Here is a 26564-nt window from a genome sequence, read left to right as displayed (position 1 = left end):
TTCCGACTGACTAGAGCAAGAATAACCCGTTTCAGTGATCATTTAGACACCTGACTGTTTTAAGACCAACTTAAAAAAATTTGAAACTGCCCTTTAGCTTCATTGTTTCTGCGGTGATTTGGCGCCACCTGCAGAACATTTAGTGAACAGTGCTGCTTCTTCTCGGGAGCGCTTGATATGTCACACGGTGAAAACGGCGAACTGTTGCTCAACTCTCGTAACGTCCCGCGGTAGAAAGGTTTAAAGCTCATTCATGACACACTTATCCGGGGGGGCGGGGTTGTCCAATATTGGCTTCAAACTATTCCTAAAATCACCACTAATAACCAGTCTGACTATTTTAACCCTGTTGAGGGACGTTTCCTATGTCTCCTCTTGGGCGCTGTAGTCAAAACACGCCTAGACAGCTGAGCGTCACGTGACATGACGTGTCACCAAGCATGGCGGTGCTGAGCTGAGGTTAGCAGCGGCGCTACTACGGGACTGACACCGATAGCCTTGGCTTTGGTTAGCTTCCCGTGTTACCTGCTGCTTATTCGCAGGGCACAGGCCGAAGATGACGGCCTGAGAGAGTAGCGGGAACTAAAACCGAGAGATGCAGCAGCAGCGGCAGCCGCAGCAACACGGGCCTCCACAGCAGCAGCAGCAGCACCAGCAGAGGGTAGAAAACAGTAAAACTAAGAGCATGTTTCTGTCTCGGGCGCTGGAGAAAATCCTCTCGGATAAGGAGGTGAAGAGGAGCCAGCACAGCCAGCTGCGTAAAGCCTGTCAGGTGGCTCTCGGTGAGTGTTTTTGTTTTGTTTTGTTTTAGTGTGCTGCTCAGTAACTACACCATGTTACTCGGAGCTTTATTGTAACATTTCTGTCGCGTCTGTCATGTTGGAGATAGAGGAGAGCTAGCTAGCGTTAGCATTATGAATTGGCCTTCGTCGTCTGCTTACAGCTGCCCGTTGACGTTGACAGGCAGAGGTAGCTAATAGAGTGTCGGCATCACTTTCGTGGGTTCGTGTCATTTACGCAGTGCTTATATTGACAGTGGCTTGACGTGAAGGTAAAGGCTGTTAATGTTGGCAGGTGAACAAGCTAACAGGTAGCTGTCGTTAGCTGGTTAAACAGACCAATCCCTGTGTTGTACGTATCACTGTCAAACAGATAGACAGACACACACACACACACACACACACAGGCTACCTAAACTCCAGGATACTCTGACGTCCCTGCTTTTCCATTCAACTCAGTTACAGATAGAGTTACACACACACACATATAATCTATTAAGTACATTCACTGCACTATTAATGAAAAGCAAATTGAGACTGTCAGTGAATCATGGAGGAGGATACACACACATAAACACACACACACACACACAAACACACACTTAAGGCTGTTCAGTTTATTGTGTCTTTTTTCTTCTTTATATTGGGCTTGTAGTGTGTGTGTGTGTGTGTGTGTGTGTGTGTGTGTGTGTGTGTCACTCACCTCTCTCCTTGTCATATTCATCAGCTTGAAAACAGGATGCAAAATATTTATGCTCCATAAACATGTGATTCACAGTTGTACCTGCTCAGGAATGCACATGGTGTTTTCATTATTAAATCCCCCCCCCCCTCCCCCCCAAACAAACACTCAAAAATGTATTTTCCTCCTTGTTCCTACAGTAATATGTTTGAACCTCAATGTGCAGAATGATATACGTGCAGAGTTTGACACACATTCACCTGCCGAAAAATTGGAAAGTTCCTCTGTGTCATTGAAAAAGCCAGTGTTGAGGGGGCGTGGCTTATGAGCACCATTCGTGACATCACAACTAGTCAGGAAGTCAATCCTGGTCAAATATTCAATTTACACAAGAATGATGTAGAAACAGGAAGCTTCCAACGCAACTGACACTGGACTTTTACAGTGAAGTAGAAGACGTCTTTTGTCCAGAAGTTAAATGGTTTACATATTTATAGCTTCCAGGATTTTCAATGAGGAAGAGGGAAGAGTTTGATGCCATTTTAAGGATAAAGACTTAGCTTGTGGAAAACAAACACATCAGATTCACTATTATTAAGTAGATTATTGTCTTATACAGCTTAAAACATTGTTGTCTTTAAAGTGCAACTGTTAGACTACAAAGTTGACCTAACCTAACCCTAGATATAAATGTCACTGAGCTGCTAGAGACACTCTCTCATTATTCATGATACCCAGAGAACACAACCCTCCTTCTAACTCCTCACACTACTACTGTATTACTATGTAGTGCTTTAGCCTATTCTCATACAAGCTCTCATCTTTTCCAGCACAAACCGACTTCTCTACTCAAATACCTAAATTGTTATGCCGCGGATTGCCGGCCCTTTCATCTGTTGCAGCCATGAGTAATTAAGCATGCAGTGGAAAGGGAGATTACTTGTTAATGGCTCTTTTACCAGAGCAGAGAAACACCAGAGCTTAGCCAGGTCCCTAAGTAAAAAAGCAGTATTATTAATACCTTTCTATAGTTAGTTCTTTCCCTAATGTGTCTGTTCAGCATCGTAGAGAAAGCAAACCGAATATAAAATGGAAATGACAGGTCATACATTCTTAGCAGTGAGTTGATCATAACCATAACTCTGTGATTGTGACATTTCTTGTGGGTATTGCATTTGCTCATTTCCTCTGTGATATGGGGGGAGTTTGTGAGTCCATGTGAATCCAATCGATTTTGGTCGGTCACATCTGGCAGACTGAATATAAACCATTAGTCTATAAGAGAGACAGAGTGCACGCGTGTGTGTGTTAGCTATGTATAGATCAATGTGGGTAAGGGGGGAAAAAAGAAGAAATGGAAATTGATTGAAGTTGCAGATAGGTACGGACCGGTGAATGCAAGGGTACGAAAGAGAAGGAGAGGAAATATCTGAAGGAGGCTGTTCAGTTGAAGTCAATAGAAATAAAACATTGGGGTAAATCCTGTTGAATGCATGATAGGATAGAAAATACTGCTTGCAAGTAAACACGACCTGCTGCTGTGGTCAGCCCCCCACATGTTGGAGTCAAATGATGTCACGCTGCTATGAGCTGCGAGGGTCGAAGTTCGGGCTCTGACTAACGTTTGATCTCCTTTTATCTCCCTTCATAGATGAAATCAAGGCAGAGCTTGAGAAACAAAAGTAAGTAAATGAATGATTACCCTAAATTACCCTGAAATTTTTTTCCCCCCTCTTCTTGTGATGTGATGTGAGGTGAGACGTGGAGGTAATAGTCGCCCCGCAGCAGTCTGCAGTAAAGCCTGGCTGCTCACTGAGGTGATTTGCTGCTTGAAGTGCTGCTTTGTATATCAGCAGCACTTCAAACAGGCTTCAGGTAATACTGTAGGTCTGCTGCTATAAGGAAGCTGTTAATCTAACAATGTGTTAATATGCTTTTCTAAGGTTTTACATGCAAAGCTTCAATGCCCTGTTCATTTCTGCAGCATGATAGACCTTGGTGTATTAACATGACTTATTGGAGTTATGTTAATCCCAGTGTTTTGTTTTTTAAAAATATTTGAATAATCCGTGTTTGCTCTCCTCTCCGTCACTGCAGGGATGGCACAGTGGTCCCACCCAGAGCCAACTACATCGAGGCTGACAAATACGTGCTTCCCTTCGAGTTGGCCTGTCAGTCTAAGTCCCCCCGGATAGTTAGCACCTCTCTGGACTGTCTGCAGGTTAATATACACTGCCCCCCCCCCCCCACACACACACACACACACTCACACTCACACACTCACACAGAGCAGTTAAATAAACACTCCCTCTTTTGAATCCTTCATGAGTCTTTCACTCTCTCAAAGCATTCAACTATTGTTTAGTTGTATTACCTGCGTGGGGTGGAGGGGGTGAAAACTTGCAACACCTGTTTAACGCATCGAACGCGCACTCCAGGCAATGACTCAACATTCCACACACACGCACATGCACGCATACACACACACTCACTTACGTACACTCGTATGGTCATATTTGTTATAATCTGTTAAGTACATTCAGTGCACTGTTGTTGAAAAGCAAATTGGGACGGTCAGTGAATTTTGGAGGACTACACGCGCGCACACACACACACACACATACACATACACATACACATGGACCCCAGGAAGAGTAGCTGTTGCCTGGGTAACAGCTAATGGGGATCCAAGTAAACTAAACTAAACTAAACACACACAAGTACACTCATATAGTCACATTAGGTATAATCTGTTAAGTACATTCAGTGCACTATTAATGAAAAGCAAATAGAGACTGTCAGTGAATCATGGAGGAAAGTACACACACATCACTACACACACATGCACTTAAGTACACTTATATGGTCACATTCTAATCTATTAAGTACATTCAGCGCACTATTGATGATAAGCAATTTGAGACTGTCAGTGAATCTTGGAGGAACACACACACTCACACACATACCCACAGGCTTTAAAACAAACGTATTTATTTATAACAGTTATTTATTTCATTTCATTTAAGTTTAATACTCTTAATAGCCGTATTCTACTCATGTCGTCGTTCCTGTTTTTAATGAAATAGAAAATCAACTCTCAAATAAAACAAAACTTACTCCAAAAGTGACACACACACACTAACACACACCTGTCGCACCGTCTGACCGTAGAAGCTGATAGCGTACGGCCACATCACAGGCAACGCCCCGGACAGCAGAACCCCGGGCAAGAGGCTGATCGACCGGCTGGTGGAGACCATCTGCAACTGCTTCCAGGGCCCGCAGACCGACGAGGGAGTCCAGCTCCAGATCATCAAGGTACGTACCGGTCCCCCCCCCCCCTTCCTCCGTCATCTGGCAGCCCTTCAGATCCTCCAGCTGTCATCGTTGTTGTTGTTTATTTAAGCATCGAGAGCCATTGGGGGTCAAACTGTCGCTTCTCTCCATACTTGAGTGCTTTCAGTCACGGTTCACAGTCTTTTCCTCATGCCAGGATTAGTGATATAATAGTTATATATAGTAATCATATAGAATTTCATACAGTCATGCCTATGCTATGCCTTGTTTTGCTCCTTGATTACATTGTCAACTACTATTCTGCTACAGAATATTTCATCCATCTTTTAAGATTTGATTTCTATGATCCCATAAATATTTGAGCATAAAACGAAACCACATTGTGAGTTTCTGTTACAAAGGGCACCTCTTCTCACTAACTAGTTGTGCTATTTCTTGAGGCAGTTTTTTCCCCCTCCAAAAAAACAAAACTAAAGGATTGTCACACTAACACTCACAACATTTGTTCCGTATGAAACCTGCAAATATTACTTCCATATCTATCATACTTAAAAAGCGTCTAATATCCACTATTGTCGTTTTTGCATTTGTGTGGAACTTTTAACTTTAGAGCCTGTTAAATTTATAATGAAGCATCCTCATTAGTGCACACTTTCAAACCATCTTTCTCTGGCTTCTCATCACATTCATTTACATTTCCTGATCTCTTGTTTGGCTTCAAACCATAAGTTGGGTTCGTGCAGTTAGTATCTTTGCAGCTGCTTACTCAAGTTTCCTTTTTCTGAATGAAAAACACGTTGTTGGACGGCGGTGAAGGGCAAAGTCCGCCGTTATAAGGAGCACGCACTTTTATGACTGTTGACAAAAGATTGATAGGACAGATTGTCAACATCTGCTTTGGCTTTTATTCACCACTGAAGGAGACCTGAAAGTCACTGAAGTCTATTAAAGACTGATTAATGCAAAACAGATTGAACCTTAAACAGTATTAAATGAATCAGCCTTGGGGATATTGTTCTTTTTTTTCTTTAATTTGAATATCTACAGTTGAGTTGTTCACCAAGTATGCAGCAGCAGAGTATGAGAACTACACAGTTGCGGGTTTAACGTGAAGAAGGGAAGTTGAGTGGTGATTCAGCAGGTTCATCCTCTCAACAAGACATCCTGTCTGATAAGTACTATACTTCCTTTTCTCTCCATCCAGGCGCTGCTGACGGCGGTGACCTCCCCGCACATAGAGATTCACGAGGGCACCATCCTCCTCACCGTCAGGACCTGCTACAACATCTACCTGGCCAGCCGCAACCTCATCAACCAGACCACTGCTAAAGCCACGCTCACGCAGATGCTCAATGTCATCTTCACACGCATGGAGAACCAGGCCGTTAGTTCAATTTAACAGTTTTATGATACATCGCTGCATGAGAGAATTATAGCTTTTGCCTCTCAATATATTCTATATTTTAAACCAAAACTAGTCTCTCAATAGTTTCAGACTTATCCAGCTTGTCTATGGCACTCAGCTCCAAACCTACTCATTCCTACTTAAGACTTCAATCTTTAATAAGAAACTGAAAAAACATCTCACAACTATATACTATCACTTAAAAAATAAAGAACAGCTGGGCACTGTAGTTTGTAGCATATATTAATCAAACAGGAGAAAATTCTGTGAGAAGTGCATGTGTTAGGGACTATTTTCAGCTGTGGATTAATACACATTTTGTGTTCTAATGAGTATTACAGGCAGCAGGGCAGTTAGTGTGTGTTGGATTGACTCAAACACCAACTCAAAGTCTAAGAACATGTCATTTAGCGATTAAATTCCTTAGTTTTTATTTAAAATAGGAGGAACAAAAGTTGTTTATAGTACTTTGCAGATATGCTTTCTAATGTGACTCAGCTTGTTTTGGTAAATTCTGACTGCTGTAAATAATCTCCTACAGCAGCTGGGCACTGTAGTTTTTAGCAAACGTCAGTCAAACTGGAGAAAATAGTGCCTATGTTGGGGACTATTTTCAGCTGTGGATTGATACACGTTTTGTGCTCTAGTGAGTATTTCAGGCAGCAGAACATTCATTTAAGGGATTAAGTTCCTTTGTTTTTCTATGAAGTAGTTGTTTCTAATATGTTTTCTAATGCAACTCAGTTAGCCAAAGTTGGGATAAGAACAGTCTTTACTGTTGTGGTTCATTCTCACTGCTTTCATTAGTGTCATTTTGAGCATCAACAGGCAACGGAAAAAGCTCTTATAAACCCTCAGGAGTTAATGGAGACAAAAAACGTAGCTAAAAGTCATCATGTGGTCAGAAACATAACCCCAAACGAATGCTATCGTTGCTCCATATCTGTTGAATGTGTAAATAAGCAATTACTCATTCAACCATCTAGTTTCAGTTTGTAGAAAAGCGATCAGCAGACCTGAAGTAGCTGAACAAATGTGACATGTGAACTTTTGATTCAGAAGTGTTCTGCCTCCACATCTTAACCACCTGCTCCCTCCTCAGGCTCTGGAGGCCCAGGAGCAGGAGAAGGACCGGCTGCGTCTCCCCCAGCAGAACCCGTCCCCGGTCCCAGGTAGCAGGCGATCCGGCTCCCCACGGTCTGACCGCACCCCCACTCCCGAACCCCAGAGTTCCCCGTCCCCAGCAGCTAGTACTCCAGACCTCACTACCACTACTACTACTACTACTACTACTACTACCACCACCAGCTCAACGCCCCCACCCCCAGCTCCGGACTTGGACCAGGACCAAGCTCCGGACACACCGTCAGTCAACGGAGAGCCTGAGGGGGGCAACGCTCCGATGAACGGAGGAGAGGAACAAGTCACACCAACAAGAGGTACCAGTCATCTCCAGCTTTCCGGTGAAATATTTACTTCCATCTCACAGCTTTTAATCAAAGCCTGAAATCTTTTGTTGTTGTTTTTTTACATCAGATTCAGTTTTTGAAGATGAAGGAGCAGAGACGCCTCCTGTATCCTCTCAGCCAGAGGAGGAAGGGGAAGGGGAAGGGGAAGTGGAAGCAGAAGCGGTGCCCGAAGTAGAGGAGGAAGAGCCACCGCCAACACAGACTCACACTGGAATAGGTCAGAACTCACTAGCCTTTTTTTGTTTCAGTCATCCTTTTTTTTTCTTTTCTTCTTCTCTAAATGTCAGCGGCAGCCTTCTCCTTCCATAGTCGTGACTCCAAAATTTTCCATGTTGACTCTTCTCCTCCAGGAGGCGAGCACCCAGCCCACCCCGTCACCGAGCAGACAGAAGCAGCCCCCTCCAGAGTCAGAGCGGAGAGTCAGCAGATGAACGGCATCATCGAGGACCGCTCCTCTGTTTCATCAGCAGATATGCTGGTGAGCACTGTGAATTATTAACTAGCAGTGCAATGAATTAAAGCATGAGACCCTAATGTTACTACTTTTTTTTGGGTCTCGTTCTCACCCCCTTCTGTGGAAGTTGAATTATTTAAAAACTATATTTAAAAAAAATGCCCCTACAGTGCTACATTTCTTACATGGCTAGAAAGTTAACTTCCTTTGTGTAGACTTTTTTCTTCTTCTAGTTTAGTTCCTCTCATCAGTTACACTCGTACACAGCCGGGGCAAATTAAATATTTAGATGCTTAGAATGAAATGCTGACTCAAGTTCTGTTAGTATGATAGAAAAACTTAATTTAAAATGAGATAGAAATGACCAGAATCAGATCAATAACTGTCAATAACTGTACATGACAAGCAGAAGTGACTCTTGGCTTCACATCTGGAGTTCTGCCATGAAAAGCCCAATCAATATGTTAGTGTCCCACCGCAGAGACATATTTAAGTCTAGACTAGTCATTTGCATTTGCACATAAATGAAAACTGTCTTCATCTTGTATCAGGATGCCGAGGCCCTGCAGGGACCCCACAACGCAGCCCGCTTCTCTCACATCCTGCAGAAGGACGCCTTCCTGGTGTTTCGTTCACTGTGCAAACTCTCCATGAAGCCCCTCGCAGACGGACCTCCAGATCCAAAGTGAGTGTTTTGTTTTATACATGTACGAACCCCACCTTTAAATGCATGATAGGTTGCATGAGGTTTTTATCATATCCTAATGGGTCACATTTATTTTAAATATACCACAAAAGGTCTTGAATCATTTCAGAGGATGATTATACAAACCACTATTGCAGGTTTTTACAGTAGGGGGCGTTAACCAGTGCAATGTAAACACAGGCCTATATATTTTTGTTTATTTTTTAAAATTAATTTAAGAATAAAATAGATTTGTAACACTGGCTTTAAATTAAGAATATTTTATAGTATTTTTATAGTATTTTTATTTTATTTGTTTTTTTTAATTTTATGTTATCTGATTATTATTTTTTTATTTTCCCTTATTCATTTTCCTTTATTTAATTTTAGATTTGTATTATAAATCCTAATTTATAATTTTTAGAAAAAGTATATTATATAAATATTTTCTCTTGCATGCCCTGGTCTCAATTTTTTGCTTTTTTAAATATTCTTCATAATTTGTTCTGTTTTTTGTTCATCTATCATTTTTATTCCTTTTCTTTATGTTTCTGTCCTTGTTCTACACTTCTTCTGTCTTATTATCAGGACCAACCGTGAAGCACTTTGAACTAAATTAACCTGTATGAAAGCTGCTATATAAATAAAATTTGACTAATTGATTAAAATTGTAGTTTCTTGTAGGTTTATTAGACATAATTTCAGCGCCACCTGTTCAAATACAATAAGACCACTATAGTTTTAATGCTTTTGATGGGAAGTTATAAGCTTTAACAAGGTTATGCAGGAGCCTTTGTGTTTTACTTTATCTAATGCAGGTTTGTGAAAAATGATGATGCAGTCAAAACTTTCATCAGGGGGCCAATTATTTTGTCCGCAGTGCCCGATTCGCCCCACGGGTCACCATGGTGACATGGGTCGTCAATCATCCAGCACTCCACTTTTAAAAAACCTGCCTTAATACACTTTTTCACTCTTTTTATTCAATGACTTGTTTTTATCGTGCTACGGTTTGCCAAAATACACAGAGCTGCCCTTCGTCTCAGTCTCGACAGGTTAATGTGCCCTTTTCCATCCCGGTGTGGTCCTGTCATCTCTGGTTACTGTAACATTACACCCTGGAACAGACAGTGTGAATAGACCAGAGTAAACTGAGCCCAGAAAGAAGCTCACAGACAAGTCAATCTGGCCTACATGAAACACAACAATGCATCACTATTATACCCAAATATCTAGGAGCAGACTGTGGAACATTATTTAAAGATAGGACATTCATTTCTACTGTGCATATTACTACATAGGCCTCCTACACTAATTAATGCCCGTACTATTCTTCTCCTCTTCAGGTCCCACGAGTTGAGGTCCAAGATAGTCTCCCTCCAGCTGCTGCTGTCTGTGCTGCAGGGAGCCGGACCCGTGTTCCGCACTCACGAGATGTTCGTCAACGCCATCAAACAGTACCTCTGCGTGGCGCTGTCGAAAAACGGCGTCTCCTCCGTGCCTGAGGTCTTTGAACTCTCGCTCGCCATCTTCCTCACCTTGCTTTCCCACTTCAAGGTTCACCTGAAGATGCAGATCGAGGTACGAGACGGTGATCCTTAGAAACCTTAGACTTAGAGTTGTGATATATTAAACATCCATCACACTCACTCTTACCTCTCTTTTTGCTCGCCACAGGTGTTTTTTCGGGAGATCTTTCTGACCATCTTGGAGACGTCGACCAGCTCCTTTGAACACAAGTGGATGGTTATCCAAACACTAACACGCATCTGTGCAGGTCCGCTTCTCTCTAAGTTAAACACACAGTCACACTAAGCTTCTAAATATTACCATCAGTGTATTAACCACTGCTGGCTCTACACCAGTATCACGGCATGAGTCACATCCATACAATGTGAGAAACGTTTCTGTTGACAGAACACCAGAGGGCAGATGGTGGTTGGTACTAGCCGCTAGTGTATCTTTTTTTTCAGTGCAGTCTTGGAGTGATTCTGCTGTTATTTCAGTTGGCATCGATGCATTTTATATAAAAGATGAATACATTTTATCCTTGACAGCATGGTTAGACTTTGGGAAAATTTAAGCATTCACCTTTTAAGTTTCTTCTTACTTGGTATTGTTTAAAAATGTACATCTTTGTGATCGATACTCATTTTTTTCCTGACATCTGCCCCCTAGATGCCCAGTGCGTCGTCGACATCTACGTCAACTACGACTGCGACTTAAACGCCGCCAACATCTTCGAGCGCCTCGTCAACGACCTGTCTAAAATCGCTATGGGCAGGAGCGGTCAGGAGCTTGGGATGACCCCACTGCAGGTAGGTACCCCAGGAATTCAGTGACAGGAGAACAGGTGTTTATTATAATAGCACATCTTCCTGGTCAGACACAGACAATAGCCACCTCAGTGTTTCATATTTATATTTTAACAATCAAGCTTCAGTCATGTTTTGCATATTACACCAGTATAAGTGTGTGTGTGTATGTTGTGATATCTATAGGAGCTGAGCCTACGTAAGAAGGGTTTGGAGTGTCTGGTGTCCATCCTCAAATGTATGGTGGAGTGGAGCAAAGACATGTATGTGAATCCAAACCTTCAAGCTAACCTGGGTAAGTGTGTAGTGTGAGGGATGAATGTGAACAACACACAGGAGAGGGGTAAAGTCTAAACGTGTGTAATCAATGTGTGTGTGTGTGTGTGTGTTTGTGTGTTTTCAGGCCAGGAGCATCCGTCGGATAACGAGGGCGGAGAGCTGAAGCTCCCGGAGCAGCTGGCGGGACGTCGAGACAGCATCAGCTCGCTGGACTCCACCGTCTCCTCCAGCGTCGCCACCTCCCAGGCAGACCACCCGGAGCAGTATGAGGTCATCAAGCAGCAGAAGGACATCATCGAGCACGGCATCGAACTGTGAGCCCCTCCCTTTTTCTTTTTTCCTCTTCATCCTTGTTAGGATTTACATGGGGATTAATTAGGATTTGGTCTTTATTGATAGAACAGTTAGTTCCTGTTTAGAGAGGACGGGGTTAGATTTGTTCTTCTATTCTCTCTCCAGCTTCAACAAGAAGCCGAAGCGAGGTATCCAGTACCTGCAGGACCAGGGCATGCTGGGCTCCACAGCCGAGGACATCGCCCAGTTCCTCCACCAGGAGGACAGGCTGGACACGGTGAGGAGATCACACGAGCTTATTCTAACTCTAAAAAGGCAACGCTAGCAGAAAAGTTCATTAGTGACCACACCTACTTGTGCATCCACAGACCCAAGTGGGAGAGTACCTGGGAGAGAACATCAAGTTCAACAAAGAGGTGATGTACGGCTACGTGGACCAGCTGGACTTCTGTGGGCGGGACTTTGTCTCGGCACTGCGAGCGTTTCTGGAAGGCTTCAGGCTGCCAGGAGAGGCGCAGAAGATCGACAGGCTGATGGAGAAGTTCGCTGCTCGATACCTGGAGTGCAACCAGGGGTAAGTCTCATTATCGTCATCATCATCATCATCATCATCTTTACTGCACCAGAGTCATGTAATTATATTATCTTTAACCACAAGTATTAATGTATTCAAAATAAAAGCTACACCATTAAAAATCTCACTAACTGCTGCTCTGATGTGTGTCTTCCTTTTACAGACAGACTCTGTTCGCCAGCGCAGACACTGCATACGTGCTGGCATACTCCATCATTATGCTCACTACAGACCTGCACAGTCCTCAGGTAAGAACTACTCATTCTACTTTATATCCTGTCAATATGATCAAGATCTAACTTCCGTCTTGTTTGTCAGCAGGATATTTATTAAGGGTTCGGTGCCCTTTTTCAGGTTAAATAGTGCTGGTGAAATAGAAAACAACCTCTACAAAATTACATGTTTTAGGTTCAGGCAATATATGTATTTTAGGGTTTAGTTCAAAAACGGCTCTTTTGCACTAGTGGTGGCGCTCAGGTATCAGAAAGAACATAAAAGATGATCCAGGAAGTCCACTTTGACTAACCAGGAACTTATCAGATACCAAAACAGAGTACAGCTGTTTGCACTTACTGCTATGTTATCACAGCAACAATCTTTTTATTTTTTTTGCCAGCCAGTCCAAAAGGAAGCAGTAGAAATACAGTGTTCATGTTGTGTGCTCGCCTGTATTTTATTCACCACAGCATTTTTTTTTTTTTTGCGTACATTTTCATCCCTATTTAAATGAGTGAGGGGTTTTATCTGTCTGAATGCACCTGATTTATCACGGCCGACAGAGCACTCTGACAGGGGAAATTGCTCCTGTAATTTAAAGTCTGGGGAAAGGCAGGTCTCTGTGTGATACTTGCACACTCACACACACACACACACACACACACAGGCTATAGCCGGAGGAGAAACAGAGAGAGATGGTGAACGCCAGATAATGAAAAGCACTCAGTTGACAGTGGTAAAAAAAAATATTACAGTATATTAAAAGATGGATTGTATTCCATATAGCACTACAGTTCATTTTCCTCCTTTTTACCTTCCTGTTTCCCTCCGGTCCTGTGCAACATCATGAAGATCCAGTAATACTCTAGTTTTAAAGTTTTAGCAAATTTCTCCCGCATTGATTCTCAAACATCAATCAATCAGGGATCTTTTTGTCGAGCTGAAAACTGACTTTTTCAACACATATTTCATCCAAAAATGTCTTTTTTCCAACAAAAAGTTGAGCAGCAGAAAATCCTGCTAAATTCAATTAAGCGTAGAATATGTTTAAAGACCAATCTAGGATAGTTAATGTGTGTGTGGTTGTGCAAACTCAGGCAAAACTTGAATAGCCTGACAGAAAATAATTATTTCCAGACACTATTCTTTCCCCTTTTTTAATCACTCCTGAATGTCTTTTTCCCCCCCCTCATCCTTGTTCATGAAGGTGAAGAACAAGATGACAAAGGAGCAGTACATCAAGATGAACCGCGGTATTAACGACAGCAAGGACCTGCCAGAAGAGTATCTATCCTCCATATATGACGAGATTGCGGGCAAGAAGATCGCCATGAAGGAGAGCAAAGAGTTTTCAATCACGCCCAAATCCACCAAGCAGAGTGAGTACTCAAATAAAACTCACCATCTTGTCACACATCATCATCATCTTTCTCGAAAACTGTTCTCCGTTTGCTGAAACAACAACAACAACAACACATGGATGTCTGCCTCTCATCAGGCGTGCCCAATGAGAAACAGCGCCGCCTGCTGTACAACGTGGAGATGGAGCAGATGGCGAAGACGGCCAAAGCTCTGATGGAGGCCGTCAGCCACGCTCAGGCCCCGTTCTTCAGCGCTACACACCTAGAGCACGTCAGACCCATGTTCAAGGTATGACGCAGAACAATATATGAATGAATAAGAAGCATTTGGAAGAATGAAAAAAACTTCATATGATGGTTTTGTGTGTTGCAGCTGGCGTGGACCCCCCTGCTGGCAGCGTTTAGCGTGGGACTGCAGGACTGTGACGATCCAGAAGTGGCCTCGCTGTGTTTGGAAGGCATCCGATGCGCCATCAGGATTGCCTGCATCTTCAGCATGCAGGTACGATGATGTTTTCCACACACAGTGAGCCCAATGATGCTTATTTTGAAAGCCCAACTTGGACTGGCCGCAGAATAAATAACAACTTTTAACATTCTATGAGCCTGTATGTGATTTTAGATCTTTCAATCAAGCACTCTTCATTGTTCCCAGATCCAGCTTCATCCACCACACATCAATATTTAGTGTTTTTTATTTTTTAAAGATTTAACTGTTTTGTTTTTAATTGATTTTACTTATTGGATCCCCATAGTACTCTCTTTAACCCTAACATATCGTTCATATACTGACTCATTATTAGTCTCTACACCACTTCACATTCAGTAATTCCACATCACTCATTAATAAATATTTGATTAAAAAAGACATTCACAATCACTATTTTATGCTACATGAGAACATTTGATAGAATATGATGAATACAACATCTTTGAATGCTGATTTTTATTTTAATAAACACAGGCCATTTTTGTATACTGTGGCTGTGTATAGAATGTTTTTACAGCTCTCAAATGTTAAAACAGGGTTAAATTTGACCCCAAACAGTATGTAAGGATTTATATTCTGTTGTTTTATTTGTTGTTGATCTACCTCAGCACTGTTCTGTTTTTAGTAGCTATTCTTCCTGTCTCTACTCTTATGTAATCTGTTCAGTTTTATTACTCTGTGAAGCATTTTGTAACATTTCTATATAAATTATTATATAGAAATTATTATTATTATTTTAATGTTTGTAGTCACACCAGTCACCTATTCCTTCAATTCTATCCTATTTCTTTTTAATAGTGTTCTTAGTGTGTATAATGACTGAGTTCATCTGTCTGCAGTTGGAACGAGACGCATACGTCCAGGCGTTAGCCAGGTTCACCCTGCTGACAGCCAGCTCCAGCATCACTGAGATGAAGCAGAAGAACATCGACACCATCAAGACCCTGATCACTGTGGCCCACACTGACGGAAACTACCTGGGAAACTCCTGGCATGAGGTGACTCCCTAAATAATATGAGGTTTATTGAAAATCAGGAAAAAACTAGAATCCAATTAACTTGCTCATTTAATAGCGCAGTTGAGTTTTTGGCCTTACAAGTGGGAGTTATAAATCCCTAATGTCACTGCAAGAGTTCATATTGTATTATATTTAGCAGCACTGTTATAGGCATGAGGAACAATGTGATTGGATAGCTGAGTCAAGTCATATACTGTTTTATATTGCATATACATATACTGTTAAAGCCCCACAAGTTCAGCTGTTCTTTAAAGTGTTCACTGTTCAGCAAGACAAGGCAAATTTATTATAAAGCACATAAATAACAACAAGGCAATTCAAAGTGCTTCACATAAACATAAAATGCATCAAGACAAAAAGCACTTGCAAACAGAAAAATGCAGTTTGAAAGGATAATAAAATGTAGAACCCCTGTGAAGTTACTGATTGGTGCTTGATGTTTTTGTGCTGTAGATCCTGAGGTGCATCAGTCAGCTGGAGCTCGCCCAGCTGATCGGCACCGGGGTGAAGACGCGTTACATCTCGGGGGTGGTCCGGGACAAAGAGGGGGGCCTCAAGGGTTTACCCACCGGCACAGAAGAGTTCATGCCCCTGGGACTAGGTACACACACACACACACACACACACACACACACACACACACACACACACACACACACAGTTTATCCTCTTGCTTTCTTTCTGTTAAGTAAACAACATCACACATAAATTCTCCATCCATACCTGTTTCATCATGCTTCTAAAAGTCACATGACATCTGTTGTCTGAGCTCTTGTTAACTGTGTCTCTGTGTTGCAGGTAACCTGGTGGGAAGTCAGGACAAGAGACAGATGGCTCACATCCAGGAGTCAGTAGGAGAGACCAGTTCTCAGAGTGTAGTGGTAGCTGTGGACAGGTGAGACGCAGGACATTGATAACATAATAATACAAGTGTCAAAGTGTCTCGTCCACTTTGTTAATGTCTCTGTTGTCTACAAATATTTTACAGGATCTTCACTGGCTCCACCAGATTAGATGGAAATGCTATAGGTGAGTGTTATTTCTCCACATCTCTCACATGCCACTATGTTATGCTATAAAGAAATAGGAGTTACTGATAGGCTGACGCTGATTTAATCGTCTCCAGTGGACTTCGTGCGGTGGCTGTGCGCCGTGTCCATGGACGAGCTGGCCTCAACGCACCAGCCGAGGATGTTCAGCCTGCAGAAGATCGTGGAAATCTCCTACTACAACATGAACCGCATCAGGCTGCAGTGGTCTCGAATCTGGCAGGTCATAGGAGACCACTTTAACAAGGTCAGTTTGATCTGCAGCAGATGGTGAATATCCTCCATACTGCGCTCCATAGGTTACTTTTACATAATCTCTGTGTGCAAGTATGCAAAAACAGAACTATGCAAAGCTGATATCAGGGGCTGTGTTCTAAAAATATATCACCTGAAAGTTTAGAACGAGGAAGAAGTCGGTATTTCCAGCAGAGGGACGATGCAGGGGTTTTCCCGCTGTTCTCTCTGCTGTTCCACACACTTTTTGGTCTATTTCCCTCCTGAGGACCCTGATTTATTAGCACTACAGTGACATAACAAGGCTCTTTAATTATATCTCAGGCTGTGTTTACAGTATGCACACTGCACATTAGTCATTCTGTTGTAAGTAAGTAAGTCAGGCATGAATTGGACCCCAGACTGTATATCCAAGTTCCAAACCCTTGAAAAACTAAGTCATTTGTCATTGAAAATACAGGTGGATAGTTTTTAGTTTTTATTTCCCAAACACAGTATATTGTATGCCTCATTTGTCAGTAACGCCATATTAGACCTGACATAATGGAATAACTTCTAGTACACTCTGCTGTTAAGAGGACAACATTTACTGGAATTTCATGTTTTAATTCAAATGTAAAGTTTATAATGTTACATCAGCAATGGATGAAATGTGAGAGAAGTTGCTTGTGGTGATGAGACAACATTAGAATTGCCACCCGGTGTGGCTCCCCTCAGTTCTTATGTAACATTTTAGCATCATTAAATCATCAAACAATCTTTTAAAGGACATATTCACATTTTAAAAAAAATTTTGTCAGGTGCCAAAATGAACACTGAAACCTGTTTTTCTTGCTGTTATCATTCCTCTTGTTCATACTGACCATTAGAAGATCCCTTCATAATGCACTTACAATGTAAGTGATGGAGGACAAAGTCCACAGTCCTCCTCCTGTGGAAAAATACATTTAAAAGTTGATCTGAAGCTAATATGAAGCTTCAGTCATCCAAATAAGTCAAATAAAAGTTTTATGTTTCAATGTTAGTGTTTTTAGTGCCAATGTTCCTCTTTTTGTTACTATACTTTCAACACAGCTCAACAGGAAACACAAAGAGGGAATTAGATGCTAAAAAGACTGTAAATGTGTCAGATATCACTTGATATGACTAACTCACACTGCTGAAGCTGAATAGAAGCTTCACATCTACTTTTAAATGACTGTGTGGACTCACTGTGGATTTTGTCCTCCATCACTTCCATTAAAAGCACATTTGAAGGAGATCTTGTAATAGTCAGTATGAACAGGAGGAATAATTACAGTGAGGAAATATGCACACCTGACTGTTGACTGTACACTGAGTTACCAAGCTACATAAATGCATTGCTTTAATTGCATTGTCTCGTCTTTAGGTGGGCTGTAACCCCAACGAGGATGTAGCCATCTTTGCTGTGGACTCTCTGAGGCAGCTCTCCATGAAGTTCTTGGAGAAAGGAGAGTTGGCAAACTTCCGCTTCCAAAAAGACTTCCTCAGGCCTTTTGAGCACATCATGAAGAAGAACAGGTGAGAGATGAGAGACTGCTTTTTTCTCACTACAAAAGCAAATAAATACAGTATTACTATATACTAGCTCTTAAATACTAGCTCTTAAAGATACACTACATTACACCATGTTAATACACACCGCCCCCTCCCCTCAGGTCACCCACTATCAGAGACATGGTGATCAGGTGCGTGGCTCAGATGGTGAACTCCCAGGCGGCCAACATCCGTTCAGGCTGGAAGAACATCTTCTCAGTGTTTCACCAGGCGGCCTCCGACCACGACGAGACCATTGTGGAGCTGGCCTTCCAGACCACCGGCCACATCGTCAGTGAGTATCAACCCGACGCAGATTCTCATTCAGCAGCTTTCTGTGAGGAGGGATTAATTCCTGTTTCCTCACTTTCTTTCCTCCTCTTCCATCAGTGAACACCTTCCAGAATTACTTCGCAGCCGCCATCGATTCATTCCAGGATGCGGTGAAGTGTCTGTCGGAGTTTGTGTGTAACGCAGCTTTTCCCGACACCAGCATGGAGGCCATTAGACTCATACGACACTGCGCTAAATACGTCTCGGAAAGGCCGCAGGTAAAACGGCATCTGCGTTTCAAAATAAAACGTGCAAATATTATTTGTGTGGTTTTATTCTGAAATGTATTGCTTTCCGTTGTGCCATGTCTCCGTCCAGTCGCTGAGAGAATACACCAGCGATGACATGAACGTTGCCCCCGGCGACCGGGTGTGGGTCCGCGGCTGGTTCCCCATCCTGTTTGAGCTCTCTTGCATCATCAATCGCTGCAAGCTGGATGTCCGAACCAGGTAGCAAAACCACCTCAGCATGAAGTTTAACATAAAGATTCAATCATATATATAACTCAGCACTTTACAGGGATTTTACATATCTACACATTAATATCCTGAAATCTACTTATAAATCTTAAAAATACACCAGATATTACCAAATAATATAAGGAAATGTTTTTTCCAATATTACAGCTATCTATTGTCTCCTGTACATCCCTGCAAAACAGGAACTGCTCAAACCTAATGTAGCATGACATTTACCGTGTATAAAACCACCAAACTGGAAATACAGGTCAAGAAAACGGCAAATTCACTGACTCATGGCAACATTATACTTCCTGTTTGTATAACTAATTTTGAGAATATTTCCCTCAACTAAGTCGGTTCATAAAATATTTGACCACACACACACACACACACACGCACAAATGTCTCTTTTTGATGCTTCACCTGCCTGCATTTGAGTATTTTTGAATTTATTTAATAGTTTATTTGTCAGGAACAGTTCATATTAATAAACAGAACCGTAAATTTGCCAGAATGAGCCCAAAGGCTAGTTTTAATAATAATAATGACAATAATAATACATTTCATTTGTAATGCACTTTACATTTGAAGAAAATATTAAGGTGCTACAAGGTAGAATCATCAATATAGATAGATAAAAAACATAAAACATCATAAGAGCATAAAAGCAGCAACCAGCAAGGTCTTTAAAAGTCAATGGTACTGCTAAAAAGAAATGTTTTAAGTCCTTTTTTAAAACACTCAATAGTCTGTGGTGCTCTCAGCCGGTCAGGAAAGGCCTGGCCAGGGGTGAAACGACAGCCTAAAATCAAGAAACACATTTAAAACACTGTTAGACTGTAAGACATGTCAGAGTGACATGAGCAGAACACAATAAAAAGCAAAGCAAACTACGATTGAACAAGGCAACAAATAAACAGGACAGTTTCAGATATGAGCAAGAATCAATATGAGCAGCAGGACAACAGTCACACAACAGCACCATTTAGCACCATAAATAAATACAGACGTGACAAAAAAAAAAACCAGGTGTAAGTAAGATGATGACAGCAGCACTTAGGCAGGTCAAGCAATAAGGCAATTTAGCAGCAGAAACAAAGACAGACAAGCAGGAATGCGTAAAAGAGGTCAGGTGACGAATACACCCAGACTAGTCCTGACAGAGTTGGAGACTTATGAGTCATGTTCTTAATTGTCTAGAAAAGGACCTGCAAAATCTGAACTAAAGGAGGAAATATCTTTAGTTTTGCTTGGTTAGACAAATACGATCACAATAAATCAATCAATGCAGGATTATAATATATTGTTGGTGATCTCACATTGTGTCTGTGTTTTTGTTGCTGAGCTAAACTATTTGTCTTTGCTTCCCACAGGGGGCTCACAGTCATGTTTGAGATCATGAAGAGTTACGGCCACACCTTTGAGAAGCACTGGTGGCACGACCTCTTCAGAATCGTCTTCCGCATCTTTGACAACATGAAGCTCCCCGAGCAGCAGACAGAGGTCAGAGGTCACTGATAGCAGGGCCGACAAGTCCCATACCTGTTTTATATTTAAACAAGTCACTTACACGTGTGATCTATAAGAGGCAAAATAACTGAAAACTGTCAAAATGTATGTGTACATGCAGTTTTTTAAAAATGTGACTTTACTTATATCTTCTCATGTTCATTTTTTCCAGAAAACTGAGTGGATGACAACAACATGCAACCACGCGCTATACGCCATCTGCGACGTCTTCACCCAGTTTTACGAGCCTCTCAGTGAAATCCTGCTGGCTGACATTTTCACACAGTTACAGTGGTGTGTGAGGCAAGGTGGGTGTCCAAAATCACGTAGACGGGTAAAAGCACAACACTTACAGTATTCATCTTTTCACACAAAGGCTAGATTTTTAGCATAGAGGGAACAGCAAGCTTGTAGTGAGGGATATTAGTAAGGGACTGTAGAAAAATTATTGTTGTGGAGAGCAGAGCGAAATGTTAATAAGCTACTCAGTTTTTCTTACAGAATTCTCGTGAATTAACCATGATTATCACTTTTTTTTAAATGTCAGTCACTGAATTTGTGATGGGCAAGCTAATGGAATGAGATCCTGTATCAGATTCCAGATGCTAAAGTTAGATCAGATAGCCGGGAAAAACACCCCCCAAAAAACGTAATGAAATTTAAATCTTGGATGAGAAAAGGTTAAAGACTTTGCCAAAGAAAAGTCAGACTACCATTTCCTTCAGCAAAAAGAAAAAAAATTAACATACAGTCCCTAAGTAATAGATTTTTTTTAAGGGTTTTTTGGGCCATTTTTCAGATAGCAGAGAGATGGGAGGGGATGGGGATGATATGTGATATATAATTAAGGTTACAGGTCCACAGTTATTGACCCAGAACACCTCAGTAATAGCTTTATGAAGGCGTGTCAAAGAAAGCCTAACCTGAGAAAATCCTCAATAACAGATTTGGATTAGAATGTAGACATGGTACAAATGTATCCACCACAACCATGAATGAAGTAGTGTTTATAAAATATCAAGAAAGAAACTGTCCACACACTTCACAGCATCACAAGCCTACAACATTCAGCAACTCTAACATCTTTTTAGATTCCAGGCCTTGACAAGCACGTCATGAACCTCAGTGAAGTTCACGCAGCAGCTGTGTTTTTAACTCGTTACTCTTCTTCCACAGACAACGAGCAGCTGGCTCGGTCAGGGACCAACTGTCTGGAGAACCTGGTGATTCTGAACGGGGAGAAGTTCAGCCCCACAGTCTGGAACATCACCTGCTCCTGCATGCTGGAGATCTTCCAAAACACCAGCCCTCACGTGTAAGTCTGCAACCAGCGTATGAGTGGCCAAAGTGGACAGAAGCTGAGCGAACATTGCATGAGGAAATTAACGGATGCGAGAAATGTTGAAGCTGCGTGAGAGAGAACGAGAACAAGATAAAATGAAATTTACATACACATTGAAATGCTGTCAAACACTGTTCTTAACTGACTAACAGTGTTAATGAGAATCAAATCAAGCTCATTCTTTTGAATTTTGAAAATAGATAAGGTGCTTTATTTTAATTTAAATTTATGGTAAGTCATCTTTGTTATTTTATTCTAAGATTGATACATTTTCATAACTAGATGAGGCTGAAAACCTGCTGGCAAAAAAGGGAAGTAGGGAACTTTTATTTTGAAGGCCCTTCCTTTTGAAGAACTCATCCTTTGTCGCACAATTGAACTTCTCTCTCACATAACTTGGTATTTCTCACAAAGTATAATTTGGTCTCTCTGGCGCAGTAACTCGTCCTCTCTCACGCAGCATAACTCAGTATTTCTCACGCTGCCTGTGTTTCCCCATTTCCTCACAATTTTAGCTCAACTTTTGTCAACTTTGACGCCTCATATTAATGTACTTTGAACCCAGAGATCAGCTCTATTCAGTCTCAAACACATGAATGAAAGTGCTTATGAATATCTGTATGATGGCACACATTTAGTCAGAGGGAATCAATGGAAATGTATCAATTAAGGCAAATGCACGTCACAGCTGTTACACTTTAGCGCAGATGTACAGCTAATTGTATGACAGGATGTTGCTTATCACCACACTTCATTCATAATGTGCCTCTCTCTTTGCTTTTCACATCAGCTTGTTGACTTGGCGACCGGCCGGACAGGACGAGGAAGCTGCTGATGGCAAACATTTTGTAAGAAAATAAACAGACGCTCATTGACTAAACAGTAATAACGCATAAGCAGATGTTTCATACTCTGCCTCCAACGTAATAAGAGGCTTTTTAGCCAATGAGAGAGCTGCTGTAGGTCTTAATTATCTTTCCACTGCATCAGAAGAATGAAATTAACCTGTTATTGTTGTACGCAGGACGCTGATTTCGACACCCAGTCCCAAAGCAGTTACGACAGAGCTCTGTCTGAGAGGGGACACAGCCAGATGTCCAGTGACGACACCTGGAAGGGGAAATCCAACGCTAGTGAGTACACAAGCAAAAAACACACACGCATCATTTACATCCCCAAAGCAAAAAAAAAAAAAAAACACTTTCAAATATCACATGTTGGCTCACATCTTGTGTTTGTTTTTTTTTTCATGCTTACAGGAGTTTCAGACCAGAAGCTGTTTGCAGGCCTGTTGATTAAATGTGTGGTGCAGCTGGAACTGATCCAGACCATAGACAACATTGTCTTCTTTCCGGCAACCAGCAAGAAGGAGGATGCTGAGAACATGGCTGCTGCACAGGTTTGACGACAGCATCCACCGTCAGTCTCAAATTTAAATGTTGATTTAATTTGTATTGAAAGAAATGTGCCAGTCAAAAAAGGAACAAAGAAAATGGTATTGAAAGTTGATATGTTGCTTCTTTGACTTCATGGAAACGGTGCTCACTAATCTGGAAAATACGGGGAAGTGCGTTCATCTAAAAAGGGCAGCACCGTGCAGGGCTGGAAATCACCTCTGATCCCACAAAGTCTAGAATCGATTAAACCACACTGTTGTTCCCTTGAGTAGTAAATGCCAGGCCTGTCACAGTAATTATCCACTTATTGCACAATAACCTAATTATCAACATCATCATCATCATCATCAACATGGACATGACCTTGATCATTTTTTTACCTCAATATTGCCACACTTCACATTACCTAAGAGGCTATTCGTGTCACATTAGCTAAACAAGTATTGTCCTCCATTCCTCACTGTGGACTTCATGCTTTGCTTATATGGAATTAAAGGTAAATAACTCTGTCCTGGCCCATAATGGCAGTATGTGTTTTTACAGAAGTGTAGCACCCACTCTCCAATCCCACCATTATTATGCAATCATATTAAATATATATATAATATATATATAATTATAAAATAATCTTCAAATGACTATAATATTGTTTATTGTGATTATTTCTGAGACGATATATCATCCAATTAAAGTAGTTATTGTGACAGGGTTAGTAAATGCTGAAATCATAAATGCATATCCAGGTTAGAGTATGGTTTTCTAGTTTTCTACACTAATTGACTTATTTTTTATCTTAATTTAAATAACACAACATATACATAACATTTAGTGCACATGTACACCTGTTTACTGAGAGAAATAGAAGAAGAATCAGTGTTGGATCATTCCAATAAATGTCTCTAAACTATCATTACCCTCTGTTATAGAGAGACGCTTTGGAAGAGTCTGAGGCCGAGGGAGGCGAGTCGGGCCTGGATCAGGGCATGTACAAACACATGACCTCCGCGCACCTCTTCAAGCTGCTTGACTGTCTGCTGGAGTCGCACACCTTCGCCAAGGACTTCAACTCCAACAACGAGCAAAGGACGGCACTCTGGAGGGCAGGTACATAAAAAAAGAGGGGGAAAGCAGCTTTAGTTTAATAGACAGCAGAGATACAATTAACTGAAGGGAGATCTTTGCCTATAAACAATCATTTCCCTCTTTTCGCCCTCAGGTTTTAAAGGGAAATCCAAACCCAACCTGTTGAAGCAGGAGACTAGCAGTCTGGCCTGCAGCCTGAGGATCTTGTTCAGGATGTACTCTGATCGTCAACTGCAGGTCTCGTGGCCTGACATCCAAACCCGCCTGCTGCTGTGAGTACAACATCTACTACATCACCACAGTTAGGACAACCAGTGTACTGTATTAAAGTAGGTTGTATATTTTTTGTTACTGTCCTCAAATCCCACGGAAGACAAAAAAAACCTTCCTAGTTAGTGGTTTCCATTCCTACTGAAAATCTTTAAAAACAGGTCACAAAAATAGACTTTTAATTTGAAGTATTGGAAGTAAAAACAGTGCATGTACAGATTGACTCGAAATAAATTGAAGTATGTGTGTTCATGGTAATAAATGTCACTCAATGCAGCTTGTGGCTCTTTTAATGTGTTTTTTAAAAACTATTTTAAGACAACAATAGAGCTCAGTGGCACAGAGGAATAAGATAAACCAGACTTTGGATGCACACACAATACTTATTGTTGTATTGTTGGTCTTTTCATGGAATTTGTTGACAATAAGAAAATTATGGAATATCACCACTTGTCTCTTAAAAAATGTTTTTTTTCTTTTCTGTTTTTCAAAGTTAAAGCTGACAGTAGCATTATCACAGCTGCTGTGTGCTACCTCAAAATGTTTCCAGCATGTCACCACCGCCTGGTTAAATGTTAAACCTTTAGATAAAGAAGCACAGATTGTGTCACCATCTGTTTGTTCAAGTCAAGAGAGCTGTGTTCTGATATACGGCTCATACCTCATTACACTATGTATTTATGAACTGTACACTCTGAGTGTGTGTGTGTGTGTGTGTGTGTGTGTGTGTGTGTGTGTGTGTGTGTGTGTGTGTTTTTCATCGAATACACAGGAGCACAAATCACCTTTTTTGGTCACTGAGCAGCTGCAACGGAGCAGTTGACTCATGTATTACATCAAGAATACGTATGTGTGGTGTTAATGATTAAATGGTTGGTGTTTGGTGACTTCAGTACAAGATGCGCAGCTCATCTACTATAATAATAATAATGATTTGTATGGTGTGTGTGTGTGTGTGGTCCCTCTCAGGGTGTGCAGCGAAGCTTTGGCCTACTTCATCAGTCTGACCTCGGAGAGCCACAGAGAGGCGTGGAACAGCCTGCTGATGCTGCTGCTCACCAGGACGCTACGGCTGCCTGATGACAAGGCAGGAACACACACACAGACACACACACAAACACACACACACCGTACACCGTGCAAGGGTTTGTAAATGAAGAGGATCCAAACCTATATTTACAACATTATGTAAATGAGCTTTATGAATCACAATCAGGACTTGAAATTTCAAACCTATTACAAAAAGATGATTATTATTTATTTCAATGCCTTTTTATTTATTCATATCACATATTTTCCAGTTAGACACTTTCCTGAGCTGTCACCTATGAATCATGCCTTCTCTGCGTGATGCCATGATTCACAGATGACTCACAGCCGTCCGTTACTCAGGGTTTTTTTTGTTTTTTTCCAAGGGGACACATCAGGCCAAAAACTAGACTCTGAAAACAACCCCGGCACACAGCTCAGCTCTCATAACGGCAGGAAATATTGGCGCCGTGCAGCCCGAGCTTCAAAAGAAAACGCCAGCACCACACAAACCACTGCATCAACAAGAATCACAGCAGTGTTGTAAAAAGTGTGGACAGGCTGGCACCATGCTCTTACGCGAGGGTCTCGTGGTGTAAATTGCGTTTATTTGCCTGAATGTGTGATGCAGTAAAAATTTGGACTTTAAAGAAAACACCAAAATATTAAAAAAATAGCTTTTCTAAAAGGAACAGTGCTTTCTTTTTCTATTCTAAATATTTCAAAATAATGGGATTAAAGCACGACGTGTCACTTGTTTGAATCATGGTGCTGATTTACAGTTTCTCACCTTTTCCTTTTTTCCTTGTCTTCCAGTTCAAGCCCCACGCTTCCTGCTACTACCCCCACCTGTGTGAAATGATGCAGTTTGACCTGATCCCAGAGCTGCGGGCCGTCCTCAGGCGCTTCTTCCTGCGGATCGGCTCCGTCTTCCACATCGCCGCTCACGACGGGGCGTCCGCCTGGAGTCCCACGTCTTAG

General features: G+C 41.6%; 1 protein-coding gene across 1 annotated transcript; it reads left to right on the top strand.

The window, feature by feature from the left end:
- The first annotated feature begins 444 nt into the window (after positions 1-444).
- On the top strand, positions 445-26564 carry arfgef2 (ADP-ribosylation factor guanine nucleotide-exchange factor 2 (brefeldin A-inhibited)). Its single transcript, XM_053317607.1, has 39 exons — positions 445-782; positions 3113-3143; positions 3559-3682; positions 4633-4779; positions 5963-6142; positions 7266-7602; positions 7700-7849; positions 7983-8110; positions 8638-8771; positions 10118-10352; positions 10449-10548; positions 10950-11089; positions 11273-11381; positions 11490-11679; positions 11825-11936; positions 12028-12233; positions 12397-12481; positions 13657-13828; positions 13948-14099; positions 14184-14312; positions 15140-15298; positions 15773-15920; positions 16118-16214; positions 16308-16348; positions 16446-16615; positions 17993-18144; positions 18282-18454; positions 18550-18710; positions 18811-18941; positions 20327-20456; positions 20635-20770; positions 21639-21777; positions 22595-22652; positions 22829-22937; positions 23064-23203; positions 24128-24305; positions 24418-24556; positions 25524-25641; positions 26400-26564. The coding sequence occupies exons 1-39, from the start codon at positions 596-598 to the stop codon at positions 26562-26564; spliced, it is 5592 nt and encodes a 1863-aa protein (XP_053173582.1). The 5' UTR covers positions 445-595.

The sequence above is a fragment of the Scomber japonicus genome, chromosome 4 (genome assembly GCF_027409825.1).
Source record: "Scomber japonicus isolate fScoJap1 chromosome 4, fScoJap1.pri, whole genome shotgun sequence".
NCBI lineage: Eukaryota > Metazoa > Chordata > Actinopteri > Scombriformes > Scombridae > Scomber > Scomber japonicus.
This window is presented reverse-complemented; position numbering and strand designations above follow the sequence as displayed.

Bases quoted from the DNA above. Each gene is read 5' to 3' on its own strand.
- arfgef2 (XM_053317607.1), top strand. From the start codon at position 596: ATGCAGCAGCAGCGGCAGCCGCAGCAACACGGGCCTCCACAGCAGCAG. The intron at 10,353-10,448 runs GTACGAGACGGT...TGCTCGCCACAG, and splicing joins ACCTGAAGATGCAGATCGAG to GTGTTTTTTCGGGAGATCTT. The intron at 11,680-11,824 runs GTGAGCCCCTCC...TTCTCTCTCCAG, and splicing joins ATCGAGCACGGCATCGAACT to CTTCAACAAGAAGCCGAAGC.